The 21508-nt window shown below is 49.9% G+C and overlaps 1 protein-coding gene across 2 annotated transcripts in view; it reads left to right on the top strand.

Annotated features, from left to right (window-relative positions):
- The window catches only part of DMXL2 (Dmx like 2), a 401239-nt gene that overhangs the window by 318112 nt on the left and 61619 nt on the right, over nucleotides 1-21508 (top strand). For both annotated transcript variants that reach the window (XM_063926075.1, XM_063926076.1), the window contains exon 30: nucleotides 7134-7273. In XM_063926075.1, coding sequence (XP_063782145.1) covers nucleotides 7134-7273 — 140 coding nt within the window. The remainder of the gene's footprint in view (nucleotides 1-7133; nucleotides 7274-21508) is intronic.

Raw genomic sequence — 21508 nt, forward strand, 5'->3', positions numbered from 1 at the left:
CTTATACCCCGGACGCACACACAGCACCTGTCCACCTTATACCCCGGACGCACACACACACACAGCATCTGACCACCTTATACCTCGGACGCACACACACACACAGCGTCTGTCCACCGTATACCCCGGACGCACACACAGCATCTGCCCACCTTATACCCCGGACGCACACACACACAGCATCTGACCACCTTATACCTCGGACGCACACACACACACAGCGTCTGTCCACCTTATACCCCGGACGCACACACAGCATCTGCCCACCTTATACCCCGGACGCACACACAGCATCTGCCCACCTTATACCCCGGACGCACACACAGCATCTGCCCACCTTATACCCCGGACGCGCACACACACACAGCATCTGACCACCTTATACCCCGTGCACACACACACACAGCATCTGTCCACCTTATACCCCGGACGCACACACACACACAGTATCTGACCACCTTATACCCCGTGCACACACACACACAGCATCTGACCACCTCATACCCCGGGCACACACACACACACACAGCATCTGACCACCTCATACCCCGGGCACACACACAGCATCTGACCACCTCATACCCCGGGCACACACACAGCATCTGACCACCTCATACCCCGGGCGCACACACAGCATCTGACCACCTCATACCCCGGGCACACACACACACTCAGCAGCTGACCACCTCATACTCCAGGCGCACGCACACACACACACACACACACACACACATCTGCCCACCTCATAATCCACCCCCCTTTTATACCCCGTGCACACACCCAGTAATTGCCCCCCAACCCCCATACAACCAGGACACACAAGCAGTAATTTAACCTTCTCTCCTTATACCCCATGCATACACCCAGCAATTGCCCCCCCCCCCCTCCCAGACAACTCGGACACACAAGCAGTGATTGACCATCTCCCCTTGTACCCCAGGCACGCACACACTAACTGGCCCCCAGCAACAGTGCAAGCACCTCCTCGCTGGCAGAGCCCACATGGCAGGCACGGCGAGAGCCGGCAGCCAGAAGTCCGTTTACAGCAGCGCGGAGACCGGGATGGCGGGAGATGTACACCGCACACACATACGCTGGCCGGCGCTCAGAGCGGCTGTCAGGAGCGGCGGGGAAACTGACCTGCAGAGAAGCGGTGCGCTCAGTCCGTGAGCACGGGCGCCGGAGCGGAGGGTTCAGGCAACAGCAAGTATGTGATGAATCGGCGCCTCCGCGGTGCTTACCTTCTCCCGCCACAGTCACAGGCATCAATCACTCACTTAACAGGAAGTGATTGGCTGCTGCAGCAGAGCGCGTCCCCGGGGACTCGCCCATTTCAGAAAAGTGAGTCACCTTCCCTCAAAATCGGGTAAAATACGCGCTATAGCGCGTTTTTGCGATCACTGGTTCCCCTTGATAATAACTGTAAGTTTGTTTATTGTAACTGGTCGCTGGACAGGGGAATTCCTCTTTGCATGATACGAAGGGTCAGACAGGGTTTGAGCAGTGGTGTTTGGTACCTAACTAAAGAACATTTTATTAGAAACAATCCGGTGCTGGTTAGGTAAAGATTAATCGCTCCTGCGTATAGTTATGTCTATTAGTAGTTTCTGGACATTTACTATATTTGCGGTTCATTGTCCATGTGGTGGGAATCCTGAGATTCCCTCCCACCTGAGCAGTCTGGAATAGTCACAGTCCACCTGTTCAAACAAACCTATGACCTTTTGTTGTAATGTGAAGACAGGTTCCTGTGTCCAATGAACAATGAGATATAGGTCCCTTTGTAGTATACTGTATGCAGTGTATATAAGGAACAGCCAGTTTGGGCCAGCTTAGTCTACTCTCCACAAAAGGTTTTCATCACTGACTAACTATGGAGCTGGTGACCAGGACTGCGCAGCGATCACTCCCCAGTGTGTAAGTTATTCTCTGTAACCAACTTATTCTCTGTTTGTATGTGCCATACTATCTCCCTCTCTCTGTTATTGTTAAACTGTTGTATATTGTATATGTGTAGTTATTATGTTTAGATATTTGATGTTAGCCTGTAGTGTATGAACTGTTAACTGTTTTCCCTTTTTTACATAGCTAGATATTGTTAGTAAAGGTTTTGGAACCTTAGCAAGGTATTGTGTGTTTATTACATTGCTGAGAGTATTCAGAGCGTCTCAATCGCTCAAGAGGCTTTCATACAATAGAGGTTAATTAGCATTGCATTGTGCTCACATTACAAAACCAAGGTTTACAGTATAGGCTCAACCTTTCATTGTGTTGCATACAAGGTTTACTGAGTGTCATCCCGTGAGCGTCTGCGCCGCTCGTGTTCCCCTCGTGGTCACGAGCGTCCGGTAGTTGGCCGCCTATAGCGTGCTCGACACCAAGTGTTAAGCTGTGAGCGAGCGTGCCGCATGTGCGTCTCGACCACGGCTAAGCGTCTGCTACACTAAGTGCGTACCCTTACGGTACCCCATACGCCAATTGCGTACTGAGTCTCTTACCCGCATATAGTGAATGTTATAAGATAAATATTTAGCTTTATTAATACCAATGGATGTACATCTTCCCTGACTCATTTAAATAATGTTCTGGCTCCAATATATGGCCAACTAGGCTCTGAGCTCTACAATATTTTTTTAACCCAAGCACTAGATGAAATTACACGGAATGCATTGCTGTTACACCAGTGCCGTAACTAGGCATTTTAGCGCATTTAGCATTTTATAGGGGCGTGGCTTCACGGGGAAGGGGCGTGGCCACAAAATAATAGCAATTCATACTACGGTGCACAGTAGTCTACATTATTAAAATTACGCTGCACAGTAGCGCCACTACACCAGGCAGAGCCCCTTTTATACATTACAGCAGACAGCGTCCCCCTTTTTACACATTACAGCAGACAGTCCCCCTTTTTACACATTGCGGCAGCCAGTCCCCCTTTTTACACATTGCGGCAGCCAGTCCCCCTTTTTACACATTGCGGCAGCCAGTCCCCCTTTTTACACATTGCGGCAGCCAGTCCCCCTTTTTACACATTGCGGCAGCCAGTCCCCCTTTTTACACATTGCGGCAGCCAGTCCACCTTTTTACACATTGCGGCAGCCAGTCCACCTTTTTACACATTGCGGCAGCCAGTCCACCTTTTTACACATTGCGGCAGCCAGGCCCCCTTTTTACACATTGCGGCAGCCAGGCCGCCTCTTTACACATTGCGGCAGCCTGGCCCCCTTTTTACACATTGCGGCAGCCAGGACCCCATTTTACACATTGCGGCAGCCAGGCCCCCTTTTTACACATTGCGGCAGCCAGGACCCCTTTTTACACATTGCGGCAGCCAGGCCCCCTTTTTACACATTGCGGCAGCCAGGCCCCCTTTTTACACATTGCGGCAGCCAGTCCCCCTTTTTACACATTGCGGCAGCCTGGCCCCCTTTTTACACATTGCGGCAGCCAGGACCCCTTTTTACACATTGCTGCAGCCAGTCCCCCTTTTTATACATTGCGGCAGCCAGGACCCATTTTTACACATTGCGGCAGCCAGGCCCCCTTTTTACACATTGCGGCAGACGGTGTCCCCCTGAGAGAGAGAGAGAGAGAAAGAGAGAGAGGGATATACTTACCTTCTCCCCGCTGACAGGCTCCTCGTGCTGGCATCTCCCTCTCGGTGCAGGCAGTGAGGTGAGAAGGAGGAGGAGGGAGGGGGATTGGAGCCGCAGCAGCGCTATTTGATTGGTAGTAAGCGCAGCTGCAGCATCCCCCTCTCCTTCCGTATTGGTTGCCTGGCGCTGCTGTGGATGCTGGGATGAAGGAACCGCATCCCAGCATCCATAGCAGCGCCGGGCAGCCAATACAGAAGGAGAGGGGGATGCTGCAGCGGCGCTTAATACCAATCAAATAGCGCTGCTGCGGCTCCCTGCTCCCCCTCCCTCCTCCTCCTTGAACGCTGCCCGGCGCTGGTCTCTTCTCCCTCCAGCACGGCGCACACAGCAGAGGCGGCATGTAATGAGTCAATTTGACTCATTACATGCCGCTGGCCGTTGCGCCCTCAGGGCAACTGCGCTGTGTGCCAAGCCCACTTGGCACACACGTAGTTACGGCCCTGCCCCTCTCCTTCTGTATTGGCTGCCCGGCGCTGCTGTGGATGCTGGGATGCGGTTCCTTCATCCCAGCATCCACAGCAGCGCCAGGCAACCAATACGGAAGGAGAGGGGGATGCTGCAGCTGCGCTTACTACCAATCAAATAGCGCTGCTGCGGCTCCAATCCCCCTCCCTCCTCCTCCTTCTCACCTCACTGCCTGCACCGAGAGGGAGATGCCAGCACGAGGAGCCTGTCAGCGGGGAGAAGGTAAGTATATCCCTCTCTCTCTCTTTCTCTCTTTCTCTCTCTCTCTCTCTCTCTCAGGGGGACACCGTCTGCCGCAATGTGTAAAAAGGGGTCCTGGCTGCCGCAATGTGTAAAAAGGGGTCATGGCTGCCGCAATGTGTAAAAAGGGGTCCTGGCTGCCGCAATGTGTAAAATGGGGTCCTGGCTGCCGCAATGTGTAAAAAGGGGGCCAGGCTGCCGCAATGTGTAAAAAGGGGGACTGGCTGCCGCAATGTGTAAAAAGGGGTCCTGGCTGCCGCAATGTGTAAAAAGGGGGACTGTCTGCCGTAATGTGTAAAAAGGGGGACTGGCTGCCGCAATGTGTAAAGAGGGGGACTGGCTGCCGCAATGTGTAAAGAGGGGGACTGGCTGCCGCAATGTGTAAAGAGGGGGCCTGGCTGCCGCAATGTGTAAAGAGGGGGCCTGGCTGCCGTAATGGGTAAAAAGGGGGCCTGGCTGCCGCAATGTGTAAAAAGGGGGACTGGCTGCCGCAATGTGTAAAGAGGGGGACTGGCTGCCGCAATGTGTAAAAAGGGGGACTGGCTGCCGCAATGTGTAAAAAGGGGGACTGTCTGCTGTAATGTGTAAAAAGGGGGACGCTGTCTGCTGTAATGTATAAAAGGGGCTCTACCTGGTGTAGTGGCGCTACTGTGCAGCGTAATTTTAATAATGTAGACTACTGTGCACCGTAGTATGAATTGCTATTATTTTGTGGCAACGCCCCTTCCCCGTGAAGCCACGCCCCTATAAATTTTCCGCACGCCTACGGCGCGCACTGCCCCCATCTTACATTGGGGGGGGGGGGGGCGCCACTGTCGTTTCTTGCACACAGCGCTAAAATGCCTAGTTACGGCACTGGAGAGGGGGATGCTGCAGCGGCGCTTAATACCAATCAAATAGCGCTGCTGCGGCTCCCTGCTCCCCCTCCCTCCTCCTCCTTGAACGCTGCCCGGCGCTGGTCTCTTCTCCCTCCAGCGCGGCGCACACAGCAGAGGCGGCATGTAATGAGTCAATTTGACTCATTACATACTGCTGGCCGTTGCGCCTTCAGGGCAACTGCGCTGTGTGCCAAGCCCACTTGGCACACACGTAGTTACGGCCCTGGTACCATACATTGTTTTTGGTAATCTACAGGAAAGTAGTGCAAGGACTGACCAAGAATAGCAGCATCCGAAGATCATTTCGAAAGCAAAATCAGTCTAGCCACAGCATCAGAAGAGATTATAGGGATGAAAGTCCTTTAGATTTAGCAGTGATCAAATTAGTGACCGCGATAGTTAGTGCAGTATTCTTGGAGTGTTATAGTTGCAAATAGGAAATAAAGCTACGATGGAGGTTATGGGGCTAATTCAGTAAGGATAGCAAATTCTGATAATTAGCAGAATTTGCTATCCTTTGGATCGCATGCTGGGGGCCACCCATCGCTGGGCAAGGCCACCCATCATACTGACCGGAGCCTCCCCCAGTTCAACAGGCAGAAATTGCGAAGCGTTCGAAATTTCTGCTTGTTAGCAGGAACTGTGGGAGCCTCCTGCCGGGGCAGCTTAGCTGCAGCCGCAGGAGACTCGCCTCCAGTTTCCTGATTGCAACAGCTGCGTGTGATGTCACACAGCCGCCGCGATCGCGCCCACGACACAACCCCGTTCATCCGCCCACCGTTCGCGCCGCCCCGCAATGCTCCATCTGCTCCCTGGAAACTGAGCGTTGCTGCGCCCCCGCCCCGCGACCACCTCTGCCTGATTGACAGGCAGAGGCGATCGCTTTTTCTGCGGCCCCTCCTCCCCCCGCAGAAAGTAAGGGCGCATGCGTAGGATGGGCGCATGCGCCCGCGGGGCCATCATAAAAATTCTGGTTGGATCGCGATATGCGATCCAACCAGAATTAGCCCCAAAATTTGGTTTATCTTGCTCATTTACCACCTGAAAAAAATGTATGTTTAAACCCTCCATAAAATATTGATTTCCTTTAAAGTTGCACATAGCCTGTATTTTAAAATATATTTTTTTCTTTATCATTTACAGTTGCTTCATGTAGTAAATGTTGCACTATGCACGTTACCTACAGTTAATAGGATTGTGCTTACATGAATAGAAGTCAGCAGGGTTGAAGAAAGGTTGTTGCCCTCAGATTTTCCTTGCATGTTATTTGTAATCTCTCTTGCTAATTGAATAGAGCTGACAGTTCATACTTTAATACATTTAGTGACGGAGGTCCATTCCCATTGTCTCTCCCGTTCAACAGACAAAATATCTGAAGGTTAGGAATCTTTGTTCCCTTTGACTCATTTTTTTTATCCATCAGACACAATATCCAGCTCTTAGAAAAGCCATGGTTCAGGGTTTACTACTGACATGCGATAAGTCATTTATGGAACATGTTACATGAAATCTTAGCTCAGGGTTAATGAAATAGCTCAAGGATACAGGTTTCTCCCATAAGTGATTTATTGATTTATTTGAAACATTTAGGAGGACCTGCTATATACTATACTGCTGTGAATAATTCTGTTGGCATCACTACTTGCATAATTCAAAAAGGAAGTATAAAGTGTATGTACAGTATATATCATTTCTGGATTCAGCCATATACTAAGGGTTTGTAGGAAGATTCAGGTTGCCAGTAAAGTCCTGATTAGATTGAAAGTTTGATTCATACTGTAAAACAGAGACTTACTACATTTATGAGCTCAACATACAACATTGTTGTTTTATTCTCTGCCTGATTATTTTCTCTTTGTAAATTGGTGACCACTCCCAATGCTTTTTATTGCAGCCATTCCTTCCTCTGTCTGACAGTGGCCTTATCTACGACTCCGATGAGAGTGTTCCTAGTGACGATGATGATGAGGATGATGATGATGCATTTCTTTCTGACACACAGATACAAGAGCACACAAATTCTTCTTCTTACAGGTAAAGGGAAATAAAAAAGTTATATAAATTTCATTGCATACTGTATAACAGTGACTAAATGGCAGAAATACTATACGAGGGTGGTTCAGTAAGCAAGGTAACAAGACCTCTCACATGTGTAATGTTTTCTATTTCATTCTGATTTCCCATTAGGCCAGAGCTGCTTTACCTCACAGCAATTGCCCCATCAACGGGCACATCAGCAGCTGAAATTCACCGGCAACTTGTCGAGGTGTACGATGATAACGTCATGTCAGACAGAAATTCAAGATGGGCAGGGATCCAGTCAGGAAAGCAGGTCCACGACAGGCAGTGCACCAAACCTGTTACTGTACATGACATTATCACTGGTTTGCAGTTATGTGACTGGCGGTCACAATACCTCCCACTACATCCCGCCCACTTACCATCCCTGCAATCGGCTTGCTCAACCCCCTCCCCTCTCCCACAGCATACCAACGCCGGGATCCTGCAGTCAGTATGGTGACCGGTGGTCTCCTGACCGCCGATCACGCATACCCAACCCTTATCACCATACACCTCAACAAGTTGTCAATGAATTTCAGCTGCCTGTTATACACAGAAATCCGATCACACTGTGTACCTCAATGTTTGACCATGTTTCCGCCAGCCCTGCCAGCTTACAGCTGATATTGGGACAGTACAGGTGAAATTCAGAAAATTAGAATACCATGCAAAAGTTAATTTCTCTGACGTCCTAGTGGATGCTGGGAACTCCGTAAGGACCATGGGGGATAGCGGCTCCGCAGGAGACTGGGCACAAAAGTAAAGCTTTAGGACTACCTGGTGTGCACTGGCTCCTCCCCCTATGACCCTCCTCCAAGCCTCAGTTAGATTTTTGTGCCCGAACGAGAAGGGTGCACACTAGGGGCTCTCCTGAGCTGCTTAGTGAAAAGTTTAGTTTTAGGTTTTTTATTTTCAGTGAGACCTGCTGGCAACCGGCTCACTGCATCGAGGGACTAAGGGGAGAAGAAGCGAACTCACCTGCGTGCAGAGTGGATTGGGCTTCTTAGGCTACTGGACACCATTAGCTCCAGAGGGATCGAACACAGGCCCAGCCATGGAGTCCGGTCCCAGAGCCGCGCCGCCGGCCCCCTTACAGAGCCAGAAGCAAGAAGAGGTCCGGAAAATCGGCGGCAGAAGACATCCTGTCTTCACCAAGGTAGCGCACAGCACTGCAGCTGTGCGCCATTGCTCCTCAGCACACTTCACACTTCGGTCACTGAGGGTGCAGGGCGCTAGGGGGGGGCGCCCTGAGCAGCAATAAAAACACCTTGGCTGGCGAAAATACATCACATATAGCCCCCAGGGCTATATGGATGAATTTTAACCCCTGCCAGATTACACTGAAAAACGGGAGAAAAGGCCGCCGAGAAAGGGGCGGAGCCTATCTCCTCAGCACACTGGCGCCATTTTCCCTCACAGCTCCGTTGGAGGGAAGCTCCCTGGCTCTCCCCTGCAGTCACTACACTACAGTATAAACAATACAGCAGCTATAAGGGGAAAAACACTTATATAAGGTTATCCCTGTATATATATATAGCGCTCTGGTGTGTGCTGGCAAACTCTCCCTCTGTCTCCCCAAAGGGCTAGTGGGGTCCTGTCCTCTATCAGAGCATTCCCTGTGTGTGTGCTGTGTGTCGGTACGTTTGTGTCGACATGTATGAGGAGGAAAATGATGTGGAGGCGGAGCAAATTGCCTGTAATAGGGATGTCACCCCCTAGGGGGTCGACACCTGAGTGGATAAACTGCTGGAAGGAATTACATACAGTGTCAGCTCTTTACAAAAGACAGTGATTGACATGAGACAGCCGGCTACTCAGCTTGTGCCTGTCCAGACGTCTCATAGGCCGTCAGGGGCTCTAAAGCGCCCGTTACCTCAGATGGCAAATACAGACGCCGACACGGATACTGACTCCAGTGTCGACGGGGAAGAGACAAATATGACTTCCAGTAGGGCCACACGTTACATGATAGAGGCAATGGAAAATGTTTTACACATTTCTGATAATACGAGTACCACCAATAGGGGTATTATGTTCAGTGAGAAAAAACTACCTGTAGTTTTCCTGAATCTGAGAAATTAAATGAGGTGTGTGATGAAGCGTGGGTTTCCCCCGATAAAAAACTGATAATTTCTAAAAAGTTATTGGCATATATCCTTTCCCGCCAGAGGTTAGGGTGCGTTGGGAAACACCCCCTAGGGGGGATAAAGCGCTCACACGTTTGTCAAAACAAGGGCTCTACCCTCTCCTGAGATGGTCGCCCTTAAGGATCCTGCTGATAGAAAGCAGGAGGGTATCCTAAAATGTATTTACACACATACTGGTGTTATACTGCGACCAGCAATCGCCTCAGCCTGGATGTGCAGTGTTGGGTTGGCGTGGTCGGATTCCCTGACTGAAAATATTGATACCCTAGATAGGGACAGTATATTATTGCCTGTAGAGCATTTAAAAGATGCATTTCTATATATGTGTGATGCACAGCGGGATATTTGCCGACTGGCATCAAGAGTAAGTGCGCTGTCCATTTCTGCCAGAAGAGGGTTATGGACACGACAGTGGTCAGGTGATGCGGATTCCAAATGGCATATGGAAGTATTGCCTTATAAAGGGGAGGAGTTATTTGGGGTCGGTCTTTCAGACCTGGTGGCCACGGCAACAGCTGGGAAATCCACGTTTTTACCCCAGGTCGCCTCTCAACATAAGAAGACGCCGTATTATCAGGCGCAGTCCTTTCGTTCCCATAAGGGCACGTGGGCAAAAGGTTCCTCATTTCTGCCCCGTGACAGAGAGGGAAACGGCTGCAGAAATCAGCCAGTTCCCAGGAACAGAAGCCCTCCCCCGCCTCTGCCAAGCCCTCAGCATGACGCTGGGGCTTTACAAGCAGACAGGGAGGCAGTGTTGGAAGCCATTCACAAGCTGTATTCCCAGCAGGTGATAATTAAGGTACCCCTCCTGCAACAGGGAAAGGGGTATTACTCCACACTGTTGTGGTACCCGTGGCCTCTACCTCTAAGAAGGGACCTGCTCCAGCAAGGACCCTGTCTATTCCAAGACTTACCGCGGCTGCGTTTAAGGCAGGGCGGTTGAACGCCGGATCCTGAAGGAAAAAGGCATTCCGGATGAAGTCATCCCTACCCTGATCAAGCCAGGAAGGATGTAACCGCAAAGCATTATCACCGCATTTGGCGAAAATATGTTGCGGGGTGCGAGGCCAGTAAGGCCCCGATGGAGGAATTTTCAACTAGGTCGATTCCTGCATTTCCTGTAAACAGGAGTTTCTATGTGCCTAAAATTGGGGTCCATTAAGGTTCAAATTTCGTCCCTGTCAATTTTCTTCCAGAAAGAACTAACGTCAGTTCCTGAAGTTCAGACGTTTTGTAAAAGGGGTACTGCATATACAGCCTCCTTTTGTGTCTCCAGTGGCACCTTGGGATCTCAATGTAGTTTTGGGGTTCCTAAAGTCACATTGTTTTGAACCACTTGAATCTGTGGAGTTAAAATATCTCACATGGAAAGTGGTCATGTTGTTGGCCCTGGCCTCGGCCAGGCGCGTGTCAGAATTGGGGGCTTTATCCTGTAAAGGCCCTTATCTGATCTTCCAGACAGGGCGGAATTGAGGACTCATCCTCAATTTCTCCCTAAGCTGTTTTCAGCGTTTCACGTGAACCAGCCTATTGTGGTACCTGCGGCTACTAGGGACTTGGAGGACTCCAAGTTGCTGGACGTAGTCAGGGCCCTGAAAATATATGTTTCCAGGACGGCTGGAGTCAGAAAATCTGACTCGCTGTTTATCCTGTATGCACCCAACAAGCTGGGTGCTCCTGCTTCTAAGCAGACTATTGCTCGTTGGATTTGTAGCACAATTCAGCTTGCACATTCTGTGGCAGGCCTGCCACAGCCAAAATCTGTAAAAGCCCATTCCACACGGAAAGTGGGCTCATCTTGGGCGACTGCCCGAGGGGTCTCGGCTTTACAACTTTGCCGAGCAGCTACTTGGTCAGGGGCAAACACGTTTGCTAAATTCTACAAATTTGATACCCTAGCTGAGGAGGACCTGGAGTTCTCTCATTCGGTGCTGCAGAGTCATCCGCACTCTCCCGCCCGTTTGGGAGCTTTGGTATAATCCCCATGGTCCTTACGGAGTTCCCAGCATCCACTAGGACGTCAGAGAAAATAAGAATTTACTTACCGATAATTCTATTTCTCATAGTCCGTAGTGGATGCTGGGCGCCCATCCCAAGTGCGGATTGTCTGCAATACTTGTACATAGTTATTGTTACAAAAATCGGGTTATTGTGGTTGTGAGCCATCTTTCCAGAGGCTCCTCTGTTATCATGCTGTTAACTGGATTCAGATCACAGGTTGTACGGTGTGATCGGTGTGGCTGGTATGAGTCTTACCCGGGATTCATAAATCCTTCCTTATTGTGTACGCTCGTCCGGGCACAGTATCCTAACTGAGGCTTGGAGGAGGGTCATAGGGGGAGGAGCCAGTGCACACCAGGTAGTCCTAAAGCTTTACTTTTGTGCCCAGTCTCCTGCGGAGCCGCTATCCCCCATGGTCCTTACGGAGTTCCCAGCATCCACTACGGACTATGAGAAATAGAATTATCGGTAAGTAAATTCTTATTTTATTTCAGTAATTCAACTTAAAAGGTGAAACTAATATATTATATCATTACATGCAAAGTGAGATATTTCAAACCTTTATTTGTTATAATTTTGATGATTGTGGCTTATACCTTAAGATAACACCAAAATCTCAGAAAATTAGAATATTCCATAAAATCAATAACAAAAAAAAAAAAAAAAGGTTTTTTAATACTCAGCACTTGGTACTTGGTTTGGGCACCTTTTGCATGAATTACTGCCTCGTGGCATGGATTCTATCCTGGTCTTCCATAACACCTCAACAGTGCCACAGTCTGATAGAATCCATGCCATGCTGCATTGAGGCAGTAATTCATGCAAAAGGGGCCCAAACCAAGTACTGAGTACATATGCATGATTATACTTTTCAGAGGGCCGACATTTCTGTATGTAAAATCTTTTTTTATTTTTTTTATTTTTTATTTTATGGAATATTCAAATTTTCTGAGATTTTGGATTTGGGGTTTTCTTAAGCTGTAAGCCACAATCATCAAAATTATAACAAATAACAGGATTTTAATACCTACCAGTAAATTATTTTCTCCTAGTCCGTAGAGGATGCTGGGGTCCACTTCATGACCATGGGGTATAGACGGTTCTGCTGGAGCCATGGGCACTCTTAAGACTTTTCAGTGTGTGTGAACTGGCTCCTCCCTCCATGCCCCTCCTCCAGACCTCAGATATAGGAACTTTGCCCAGGGAGACGGACATTTCGAGGAAAGGATTTACTTTAATACTAGTGGTGAGATACATACCAGTTCATACCTCAACCATGCCGCACAACATGGCATTCAACAGAACACACGCCAACAGGCATGAACCAATTACAGCAACATGCTGAAACTAATATAACACAACTTGTGTAACTCTAATAACAAAACTGCAGGTAAAGTACGCACTGGGACGGGCGCCCAGCATCCTCTACGGACTAGGAGAAAAGGATTTACCGGTAGGTATTAAAATCCTGTTTTCTCATACGTCCTACAGGATGCTGGGGTCCACTTCCTGACCATGGGGTTTATACCAAAGCTCCAGTACGGGCGGGAGAGTGCGGATGACCCTGCAGCACCGATTGACCGAACTTGAGTTCTACATCGGCCAAGGTGTCAAACTTGTAGAATTTTGCAAACGTGTTTGACCCCGACCAAGTAGCTGCTCGGCAAAGTTGCAATGCCGAGACCCCCTGGGCAGCCACCCAGGATAAGCCCACCTTCCTAGTGGAATGGGCCTTCACCGACGTCGGTAACTGCAATCCAGCCGTAGTATGAGCGTGCTGAGTCGTACCTCTGATCCAACGCGCAATAGTCTGCTTCGAAGCAGGACACCCAATCTTGTTGGGAGCATACAAACAAAGACTCTGTTTCTCTGACGTCCTAGTGGATGCTGGGGACTCCGTAAGGACCATGGGGAATAGACGGGCTCCGCAGGAGACTGGGCACTCTAAAGAAAGATTTAGGACTATCTGGTGTGCACTGGCTCCTCCCCCTATGACCCTCCTCCAAGCCTCAGTTCGATTTCTGTGCCCGGCTGAGCTGGATGCACGCTAGGGGCTCTCCTGAGCTCCTAGGAAGAAAGTGTTTGTTAGGTTTTTTATTTTCAGTGAGACCTGCTGGCAACAGGCTCACTGCATCGAGGGACTAAGGGGAGAAGAAGCGAACCTAGCTAAGTGGTGGTAGCTTGGGCTTCTAGGCTACTGGACACCATTAGCTCCAGAGGGATCGAACACAGGACCCGACCTCGTCGTCCGTTCCCGGAGCCGCGCCGCCGTCCCCCTTACAGAGCCAGAAGCAAGAAGGTGGTCCGGAAAATCGGCGGCTGAAGACTTCTGTCTTCTCCAAGGTAGCGCACAGCACTGCAGCTGTGCGCCATTGCTCCTCATGCACACCACACACTTCGGTCACTGATGGGTGCAGGGCGCTGGGGGGGGGGGGGGGGCGCCCTGAGCAGCAATACTGACACCTTGGCTGGCAAACTGGCACCATATATAGCCCCAGAGGCTATATAGGTGCTTTTTAACCCCTGCCAGAATCCATAAAAATGCGGGAGAAAGTCAGCGAAAAAGGGGCGGAGCTATCTCCTTCAGCACACTGGCGCCATTTTTCCCTCACAGCTCCGTTGGAGGGAAGCTCCCTGGCTCTCCCCTGCAGTCAATACTACAGAAAGGGTTAAAAAGAGAGGGGGGGCACAATTTAGGCGCAGTATACAATATATATAGGCAGCTATAAGGGAAAACACTCTTATAATGTGATATATAGCGCCCTGGTGTGTGCTGGCATACTCTCCCTCTGTCTCCCCAAAGGGCTTTGTGGGGTCCTGTCCTCTGTCAGAGCATTCCCTGTGTGTGTGCTGTGTGTCGGTACGGCTGTGTCGACATGTATTAGGAGGATAATGATGTGGAGGCGGAGCGAATGCCTGTAAATGTGATGTCACCCCCTGCGGGATCGACACCGGTGTGGTTGGACTTATGGAAGGATTACGTGGAAGTGTCAACTCCTTACACAAAAGGTCGACGACACAGAACAGCCGGCTACTCAGCTTGTGCCTGTTCCAGCGTCTCAAATGTCATGGGGGGCTCTAAAAACGCCCGCTACCTCAGATGGCAGAAACAGATGTCGACACGGATACCGACTCCAGTGTCGACGACGATGAGACTAGTGTACCCTCCAAATAGGTCCACCCGTTACATGATTGAGGCAATGAAAAATGTATTACACATTTATGATAATACCCCAGGTACCACATAAAAGGGTATTATGTTTGGTGAGAGAAAACTACCAGTAGTTTTTCCTGCATCTGAGAAATTAAATGAGGTGTGTGAGGAAGCGTGGTCTTCCCCCGGTAAGAAATTGATAATTTCTAAACGGTAATTGGCAGCGTACCCTTTCCCGCCAGAGGATAGGTCACGTTGGGAAACACCCCATAGGGTAGATACAGCGCTTACACGCTTATCAGAAAAGGTGGCACTACCGTCTCCGGATACGGCCGCCCTGAAGGAACCTGCTGATAAAAAGCAGGGGGTTACCCTGAAAGATATAGTCACACACTCGGGCATTATATTGCGACCAGCCATTGCTTCGGCATGGATGTGCAGTGCTCCCGCTGCGTGGTCAGATTCCCTGTCGGAAAATTACTATGGATAGGGACAATATTTTGCTGACAATAGAGCATATAAAAGACGTGGTCTTATACATGCGTGATGCACAGAGGGATATTTGCCGGCTGGCATCAAAAATAAGCGCTAGGTCCATTGCCGCCAGACGGGGGTTATGGACTCGGCAATGGTCAGGCGATGCCGACTCGAATCGGCACATGGAAGTTTTGCCCTATAAGGGGGTAAAACTGTTTGGGGATGGTCTTTCAGACCTCGTTTCCACAGCTACTGCTGGGAAATCGACTTTTTTGCCACAGGCTACCCCACAACAAAAGAAAGCACCGTATCATCAGGTACAGTCCTTTCGGCCCCAGAAAAGCAAGAGGGCTAGAGGCTCATCCTTTCTGCCGAGAGGCAAAGGTAGAGGAAAAAGCTACAGCACACAGCTAGTTCCCAAGAGCAGAAGTCCTCCCTGCGTCCGGTAAGTCCACAGCATGACGCTGGGGCTGCTCAGGCGGACCCGGGTACGGTGGGGGCCCGTCTCAGAAATTTCAGCGCCCAGTGTGCTCTCTCACATGGATCCCTGGGTCCTTCAAGTAGTATCTCAGGGGTACAGGCTGGAGTTCGAGACGTTCTTCCCCCCGCCGTTTCCTAAAATCTGCCTTACCGGCACCTCCCTCTGCCAGGGAGGCGGTGTTGGTGGCTATTCAACACTAAAATCACAACAAGTGATTGTCAAGGTGCAACCTCCTTCAGCAAGGAAGGGGTTACTATTCCACAATGCTTGTGGTACCGAAACAGAACGGTTCGGTGAGACCCATCTTAAAATTAAAATACTTGAACTTTTATATCAGAAGATTCAAGTTCAAGATGGAATCGCTCAGGGCGGTTATTACGAGCCTGGACGAGGGGGATTACAGGGTCTCCCTGGACATCAAGGATGCGTACCTGCATGTCCCCATTTACCCTCCTCACCAGGAGTACCTCAGATGTGTGGTACAGGACTGTCACTATCCGTTCCAGACGCTGCCGTTGGAGTTGTCCACGGCACCGAAGGTCTTTACCAAGGTAATGGCCGAAATGATGATACTCCTTCGCAAGAAGGAAGTTTTTATTATCCCGTACTTGGACGATCTCCTGATAAAGGCGAGGTCCAAAGAACAGTTGGTAGTGGGGGTAGCACTCTCTCGGGAAGTGCTACAACAGCACGACTGGATTATCAATATTCCAAAGTCACAGCTGGTCCCGACGACACGTCTTCTGTTCCTGGGAATGATTCTGGACACAGACCAGAAAAGAGTGTTTCTTCCAGTGGAAGCACATGAGTCCTGGAAAAAATGGTAGCTTCGTACGAAGCATAATTCCATTCGGAAGGTTCCACGTAAGGACGTTCCAGTGGGACAAATGGTCCGGGTCCCATCTACAGATACAACAGCGGATAACCCTGTCGGCAAGAAACAGGTTGTCGCTGCTGTGGTGGCTGCAGAGGGCTCATCTACTAGAGGGCCGCAGATTCGAAATACAGGACTGGGTCCTGGTGACCACGGAGGCCAGCCTTCGGGGCTGGGGTGCAGTCACACAGGGAAGAAATTTCCAAGGAGATTTCGCTTCACATAAATATTCTGGAGCTAAGGGCCATTTACAATGCCCTATGCCAAGCAAGGCCCCTGCTTCAGAACCAGCCGGTACTGATCCAATCAGACAATATCACGGCGGTCGCCCATGTAAACAGACAGGGCGGCACAAGAAGCAGGATGGCGATGGCAGAAGCCACAAGGATTCTCCGATGGGCGACCTACACCCGGGAGAATGGGGACTTCTTCCAGAAGTTTTCCAAATGCGGGTAAACCGTTGGGAATGACCACGGGTGGACATGATGGCGTCCCGCCTCAACAAAAAGTTGAAAAGATATTGCGCCAGGTCAAGGGACCCTCAGGCGATCGCTGTGGACGCTCTAGTGACACCGTGGGTGTACCAGTCGGTTTATGTGTTTCCTCCTCTACCTCTCATACCCAAGGTACTGAGAATAATAAGAATGCGAGGAGTGAAAACCATACTCGTGGTTCCGGATTGGCCAAGAAGAGCTTGGTACCCGGAACTTCAAGAGATGCTGGCAGAGGACCCTTGGCCTCTGCCGCTCAGACAAGACCTGCTGCAGCAGGGACCCTGTCTGTTCCAAGACTTACCGCGGCTGCGTTTGACGGCATGGCGGTTGAACACCGGATCCTAAAGGAAAAGGGTATTCCGGAGGAAGTCATCCCTACCCTGATCAAAGCCAGGAAGGATGTCACCGCAAAACATTATTACCGCATTTGGCGGAAATATGTTGCTTGGTGTGAGGCTATGAAGGCCCCGAAGGAGGAATTTCAACTGGGTCGATTCCTACACTTCCTGCAAGCAGGGGTGACGTTGGGCCTCAAATTGGGGTCCATCAAGGTCCAGATTTCGGCTCTGTCGATTTTCTTCCAGAAAGAACTGGCTTCACTGCCTGAAGTTCAGACTTTTGTCAAAGGAGTTCTGCATATTCAGCCTCCTTTTGTGCCCCCAGTGGCACCTTGGGATCTCAATGTGGTTTTGGCATTCCTGAAATCACATTGGTTCGAACCACTTAAGACTGTGGAATTAAAATATCTCACGTGGAAAGTGGTCGTACTGTTGGCCCTGGCTTAGGCCAGGCGGGTTTCAGAATTGGCGGCTTTGTCTTGAAAAAAGCCCTTATCTGATTTTCCAGATGGATAGGGCAGAATTGAGGACTCGTCCTCAGTTTCTCCTGAAGGTGGTCTCAGCTTTTCACTTGAACCAACCTATTGTGGTGCCTGCGGCTACTAGGGACTTGGAGGATTCCAAGTTGCTGGACGTAGTCAGGGCCCTGAAAATTTATGTTTCCAGGACGGCTGGAGTCAGAAAAACTGACTCGCTGTTTATCCTGTATGCACCCAACAAGCTGGGTGCTCCTGCTTCTAAGCAGTCTATTGCGCGCTGGATTTGTAGCACTATTCAGCTGGCGCATTCTGCGGTAGGATTACCGCAGCCTAAATCAATAAAAGCCCATTCCACAAGGAAGGTGGGCTCATCTTGGGCGGCTGCCCGAGGGGTCTCGGCTTTACAACTTTGCCGAGCAGCTACTTGGTCAGGGGCAAACACGTTTGCTAAACTCTACAAATTTGATTCCCTGGCTGAGGAGGACCTGGAGTTCTCTCATTCGGTGCTGCAGAGTCATCTGCACTCTCCCGCCCGTTTGGGAGCTTTGGTATAATCCCCATGGTCCTTACGGAGTCCCCAGCATCCACTAAGACGTCAGAGAAAATAAGATTTTACTCACCGGTAAATCTATTTCTCGTAGTCCGTAGTGGATGCTGGGCGCCCATCCCAAGTGCGGATTGTCTGCAATACTTGTACATAGTTATTGTTACAAAAATCGGGTTTTGTTGTGAGCCATCTCTTCAGAGGCTCCAATTGTTATCATACTGTTAACCGGGGTTCCTATCACGTGTTATATGGTGTGATTGGTGTGGCTGGTATGAGTCTTACCCGGGATTCAAAATCCTTCCTTATTGTGTCAGCTCTTCCGGGCACAGTTCCTAACTGAGGCTTGGAGGAGGGTCATAGGGGGAGGAGCCAGTGCACACCAGATAGTCCTAAATCTTTCTTTAGAGTGCCCAGTCTCCTGCGGAGCCCGTCTATTCCCCATGGTCCTTACGGAGTCCCCAGCATCCACTACGGACTACGAGAAATAGATTTACCGGTGAGTAAAATCTTATTTTTCCGTATTCGAGCTGTTCTAGCGACATAAATCTTCAAAGCCCTAACCACATCTAGAGACTTTGACTCGGTGAACGTGTCAGTAACTATTGACACCACAATAGGTTGGTTTATGTGGAAAGATGAAACCACCTTTGGAAGAAAATGTTGACGAGTTCTCAACTCTGCCCTATCTTCATGGAAGATCAGGTAAGGGCTCTTGTGAGACAAGGCCCCCAATTCAGACACCCGCCGTGCGGATACCAATGCCAAAAGCATTACCACTTACCAAGTGAGAAACTTCAACTCTATCTCTTGTAGAGGCTCAAACCAATCCGATTGAAGGAACTGCAATACCACATTAAGGTCCCATGGTGCCACTGGAGGCACAAATGGAGGCTGGATGTGCAGAACCCCTTTCACGAAGGTCTGAACCTCTGGAAGAGAGGCCAATTGTTTTTGGAAGAACACTGACAAGGCCAAAATCTGGACCTTGGTTGACCCCAATCGGAGGCCCGCCTTTACACCAGCCTTCAGAAAATGGAGAAAACGTCCCAGCTGAAACTCTTCCGTATGAGCCTTCTTGGATTCACACCAAGACACATATTTTCTCCAAATACGGTGGTAATGTTTCAACGTTACTCCTTTCCTGGCCTGAATAAGGGTGGGGATGACTTCCTTGGGAATACCCTTTCAGGCTAGGATCCGGCGCTCAACAGCCATGCCGTCAAACGTAGCCGCGGTAAGTCTTGATACACGCACGGCCCCTGCTGCAGGAGGTCCTCGCGAAGAGGAAGAGGCCGAGGATCTTTTATGAGCAACTCCTGAAGATCTGGGTACCAAGCCCTCCTTGGCCAGTCCGGGGCAATGAAGATTGCTCGAACTCTTGTTCTTTTTATGATCCTGAGCACTTTTGGGATCAGTGTAAGTGGAGGGAAGACATACACCGACCGGAACACCTACTGGGCCACTAGCGCATCCACTGCTATTGCTTGAGGGTCTCTCGACCTGGAACAATATATCTGAAGCTTCTTGTTGAGACGAGATGCCATCATGTCTACTTGAGGAACTCCCCAAAGACTTGTCACCTCTGCGAAGACTTCTTGGTGGAGGCCTCACTCTCTTGGATGGAGATCGTGTCTGCTGAGGAAGTCGGCTTCCCAGTTGTCTACTCTCGGAATGAAAATTGCCGATAGAGCCTTTACATGTCTTTCTGCCCAGAGGAGGATCTTCGTCACCTCTGCCATTGCCGCTCTGCTTTTCGTTCTGCCCTGCCTGTTTATGTACGCGACTGCTGTTACATTGTCCGACTGGATCTGCACGGGATGATCTTGAGGAAGATGTACCGCTTGTTGAAGGCCGTTATAAATGGCTCTCAATTCCAGCACGTTTATGTGAAGGCAGGCTTCCTGACTTGACCATTTTTCTTGGAAGCTTTCCCCCTGAGTGACAGCTCCCCAGCCTCGGAGACTTGCATCCGTGGTTACCAGGACCCAGTCCTGAATCCCAAACCTGCGTCCCTCTAGTAGGTGAGAACTGTGTAGCCACCACAGGAGCGAAATCCTGGCTTTTGACGATAGGATTATCGTCCGGTGCATGTGTAGGTGGGATCCCGACCACTTGTCCATCAGGTCCCACTGGAATACTCTGGCATGGAACCTGCCAAACTGTATGGCCTCGTAGGCCGCCACCATCTTCCCCAACAACCGAATGCACTGATGGATCGACACACTTGATGGTTTCAATATCTGTTTTTCCATTTTCTGGATTTCCAGAGCCTTTTCCACCGGAAGAAATACTCTCTGAACTTCTGTGTCCAGAATCATCCCGAGAAAAGACAATCTTGTCGTCGGTTCCAACTGTGACTTTGAATAATTTATGATCCAACCGTGTTGTTGGAGTATTGACAGGGAGAGTGTGATGTTTTGTAACAACTGCTCCCTGGATCTCGCCTTTATCAGGAGGTCGTCTAGATAAGGAATTGTATTGACTCCTTTTTGACGCAGGAGAACCATCATCACCTTGGTGAATACCCTCGGTGCCGTGGAGAGACCGAAAGGTAACGTCTGGAATTGGCAATGGCAATCCTGAACCACGAATCTCAGATAAGCCTGGTGAGGAGGATAAATGGAACCATGCAGGTAAGCATCCTTTATGTCTACAGACACCATGTAGTCCCCCTCCTCCAGACTGGAAATCACTGCCCTCAGTGATTTCATTTTGAACTTGAATCGTTTCAAGTAGATATTCAGATTTTTTAGATTTAGGATCGGTCTGACCGAGCCGTCCGGCTTTGGTACTACAAAAAGGCTTGAATAAAACCCCTCCCCTTGTTGTGACAAAGGTACCAGGACTATGGGGGTCATTCTGAGTTCGCTCGTTGCCGATTTTCGCAACGGAGTGATTAAGGCAAAAATGCGCATAGTACGCAGCGCGCATGCGCTAAGTATTTTAGCACAAAACTTAGTAGATTTACTCACGTCCGAACAAAGAATTTTCATTGTTGAAGTGATCGGAGTGTGATTTACAGGAAGTGGGTGTTTCTGGGCGGAAACTGACCGTTTTCTGGGAGTGTGCGGAAAAGCGCAGGCGTGCCAGGATAAAACGCGGGAGTGTCTGGAGAAACGGGGGGAGTGGCTGGCCGAACGCAGGGCATGTTTGTGACGTCAAACCAGGAACGAAACGGGCTGAGCTGATCGCAGTGTAGGAGTAAGTCTCGAGCTA

The sequence above is a fragment of the Pseudophryne corroboree genome, chromosome 6 (genome assembly GCF_028390025.1).
Source record: "Pseudophryne corroboree isolate aPseCor3 chromosome 6, aPseCor3.hap2, whole genome shotgun sequence".
Lineage (NCBI taxonomy): Eukaryota > Metazoa > Chordata > Amphibia > Anura > Myobatrachidae > Pseudophryne > Pseudophryne corroboree.